The sequence below is a fragment of the Atta colombica genome, unplaced genomic scaffold (genome assembly GCF_001594045.1).
Source record: "Atta colombica isolate Treedump-2 unplaced genomic scaffold, Acol1.0 scaffold203, whole genome shotgun sequence".
In the NCBI taxonomy this organism is placed as follows: Eukaryota; Metazoa; Arthropoda; class Insecta; order Hymenoptera; family Formicidae; genus Atta; species Atta colombica.
This window is the reverse complement of record NW_017259298.1, coordinates 172,180-176,131: the sequence shown is the minus strand read 5'-3', so window position 1 is coordinate 176,131 and position 3,952 is coordinate 172,180. Positions and strand designations below refer to the sequence as shown.

General features: G+C 25.2%; 1 protein-coding gene across 1 annotated transcript in view; it reads right to left on the bottom strand.

Moving 5' to 3' along the window:
- Window positions 1-1,440: 1,440 nt before the first annotated feature.
- Window positions 1,441-3,952, bottom strand: part of LOC108687223 (carboxypeptidase N subunit 2-like) — a 2,815-nt gene continuing 303 nt past the window's right edge. Inside the window, exon 2 of the mRNA XM_018192883.1 lies at window positions 1,441-2,808. Within this exon, the coding sequence (XP_018048372.1) occupies window positions 1,441-2,808 (1,368 nt within the window). The remainder of the gene's footprint in view (window positions 2,809-3,952) is intronic.

Below are 3,952 nucleotides of genomic sequence, written 5' to 3'. Positions count from 1 at the left end.
AGCTATTTTACAATTCCCATGCTTTTTCAATATTTGATTAATAATACCTTTCTGGAAGCCATAATATAAATTAATTATAATGTAAAATTTATAATTTATAAAAAAAGACATGTTGTTATATTTAAGTCTGACAAATATGTGTGTGTGTGTGTGTGTGTGTGTGTGTGTGTGTGCGTGCGTGTGTGTGTGTGTGTATATATGTGGTAATTCATTTAATTATTTAATATAATAATAACTACACACTCGCATGTATTATTCTTTGAAATAATTTTATTCTCTGAATTTCATTTTTTAGATTCTGCTTTCCTGTACTTTTCTGTGCATTTATATTTTATGTGTATTTATAATTTATTTTATTTTACATATAATAGAAATATAAATATTATACGTATTAAAATTTAAATTTAAATATAAAATATCATAAAAAAATTTTAAATGCCTGTAATTAAACGTACAAAAATTTAAGGAATAGATAAAAAGAATGTAAAGTGTCGAGTGTGATCAAATTTATTAGATAGTGAATTTATTAGATAAAGTTTTTTAGTAGTAAAATTTATATAATATTCATACCTTTTTTTATGGGATCAAAGATTATCATTGTACTTTCCTGAGCACGTGCGTAATCGTATCTTATACCATGGAGACGATTTCTCATGAACTTCATGCATTCTTACGGCTAGTCTTACAAACTTATCATACTAATTATCATCAACGTCCAATGATATAAATAATCTGAATCAGCTAGAGAAAAGTAGGTCTGAGAAATACAGACTCTATAAATAATTTTTAACATTTTAATGATGAGGTAAGACTTAAGATGTTTGAAGAATCGAGCATTTTCTAACGATTTTATTACAGTAACTAATTTATATTGTCTTTTATTTTGTACTTGAATTGTAAACATTTTTTATCTAGATGTTTAATTCTATTTAAATCTCTTCATTTTTAATAAATAAAATTATTCTATAAGCTTTCGTATGCGTTTCTTTAGCAACAAGAATGGCCTCTATAAGCCAAAGTCCGTTCTGTTTTTAGTAAGAAATTGAGCAGCATACTCAGCAGTTAGTTGTAGGCGCAATATCAACTAACAGCTTAATGCAGAGGTTTTCTTAATACGTATCTTATTACATCATTGCAATACATTATTATTTTAAATAAATAGACCAGTCATATATAATAAATAACTTTTATTTTTGGCTACAACAAAATTATATATTAATTATAAAAATAAGTCTATAATCTATTTAGAAGGAAAAGATAATCGGAATTGTAATTATAAGAATTCTGGCGTGATAAATTATTTTTTATGTAAACTGTGTAATATATATAATAAATATTAAAAAATTAGAGAAACTTATACATGTAGAATAATAAACCCATGCTAAACATACACAAAATAATAATCAGTTATAGTCATAGCGTTGAAAGTTATAAATCATCTTAAGCTAAGTATATTGTAATGAAATCTGGTAATGGTTCCATTTCGAGTGTTGTTATTTTATTAAATGTATTATTTCGTATAAATAAATGTTGCAATGAATTTATCGAGTATATACCCATTTCTGAAATACTTGCAAATTTATTCGAATTTATATTTAAATATTGAAGGTTTAACAATGACAATGCCCAATCAATTGGCAAATAACTCAACTGATTTTTTGACAGATCCAAGTATTCTAATTTCTCTAAGCCTATAAAGTTTTCCTTTTCAAGGTGTTCTATTTTATTTCCTTTCAATGATAATTTTGTCAAAGATGTTAAATACCTAAAAGTATTTGGTTTAATAAATTTAATCATATTGTAACACAACGATAATTCATTAAGCCATTTCAAGTGAGTTAAAATAGGAACGTATGACAATTTATTATAATCTAACAAAAGCACTTTTAATGATGATGGAAATCTTTCGAATTGAATGATAACGTCGAACAGGTTACCAAAATCATTGCTGGATAAATCAAGTTGTTCTAAGTACGGTGTTCCGAAAAATCCCGTACTTAGATGTTTCGTGCAATTTGATAATGATAACATTCGCAATTTCGTAGAATTTATAAAGAGAGTTTCAAGAATATTTCCATCCAAATATAAAGAGGTAATTTCTCCTATGTTTTGTAGGGTTAAATTACGAATATAATTGTTCTCCAAATGAAGGACGCGTAACGATGCAGAGATTTTATAGAAGAAATTAGATTCCAATTCTATCGCGTTAATTTTACATAAATCTAAACGTATTAATTTTGGAAACGACAAATTGAATTCCCATGGAAACGCTGACATATCATTTCCACATAAATTGAGATATTCTAAATTCGGTAATCTTATCTTGGTGGTATTAAAAATCAAACGTTTATATATATCTTCTATTTCTTCAAACGTTTCCACTTCTGTTTCCGGTATAACATTTGATATTCTTTGATTGCTTAAGTCTAATACTCGAAGATAAGGATGTACAATTTGATTTGCCTCGTACAGGTTGATGTTGTTATGTGACAAATTTAAGTACGATAGATATGTCACGTGATCTAAGATATGTGGAACCTTTTTTAACGAATTGTGTGAAAGAAAGATATCCCGAATTGCGTCACTCTTAATAATGTCATTTTTAATTATTTTCAAATCCATTTCACTCAAATTCAAAATTTCATTTGCTGCATTTTTATAATTATTTTCTTCTTTACTGATGATCTTTATATTAAACTTTTTTTCGTGTTCTTTGGAAGCAATTGATACTGTCTTTGTACTTGTTCGTTGTAATAAAGTTGACTCTCCAGCCAACAAAAGCGTTAATATAAATAGTATCAATTTCATCTGTAAAAATAATAAAAAATAACTTGATATTGTGCAAAATTGTAATGCTCAGTATGATTTGCAAACTATACATAACATTATATAAGATGATTTGATAAGATGAATCTTTCGCACGGGGGTAGAATGGATTAAACTGATGAGAAGAAAAGTCCTCTATCATTTTGCAATTTTCGCAATAATTAATAAGATATTAATTGCTAAAAATTGCCGAAAATTGGTCTTCAATGACTTTTTACTCAAATACCATCAACTTTCCAAAAAAACTGTAAGAAACAACATTTTCTTCTCATAAAGTTCTGAGAATTTTTTCAGAATTTTTTTAATACCGTATTTTTTCATGTTGATAAAAATAAGAAAATGGAGTAAAAAATGGTTGATAAAAAATTCTGAAAAAAGTTCTTAGAGCTGTATGAGAAAAAAATAGTTTTTGTTTTTTACAATTTTTCTGTAAAGTTGATCTGTAAAATGTCTGAGTAAAAAAATTATTGAATTTTCGACAATTTTCGACAATTTTTACAGTAATTAATACTTTGTTTACTATTGCGAAAATTATAAAATGGTAGAGGGCTTTAATTTCTTCTCAGTTCATTCTACTCCTGTACAAAAGATTTATCGTTATTTATCAAACATCCTGTAGAGTTTATAAGAACTATGCAAAACTTATTTATTAGTTAAAAAACATTTATGAATCCAATTTTTCCTCAGCAAAAAAAATACTGTTCGATGTTTTTTATACATTATAGCACCATTTCTAACTTTAGTTGGAGATTATGATTTATAATTAAATTAAAAATTATTAAAAATTATTAAAAATTGGACTTTGAAGCATAATAATTTTTTATTTATTTTTGCTTATATAATATTTACTTTCTCGAAACAAATAATTTTTGCCTTTAATATTTTATCATTCCTCTAAAAACAATACAAATATTTTAAATATTTAAATGCTTAAATTAGCGGGAATATACCTTATATCAAACAATATAATGACAATTGAAACATAATTGTCTGATAATAACATATAAAAACATAAATAAATTAGAAAAAAATTATCTTACATTATAATAATACAAACACAGAAAAATTAATTGTTATATTTTTCAATTTGTCAAAAAAAAAAAGGGAATTCAAAATTAAAAAATAT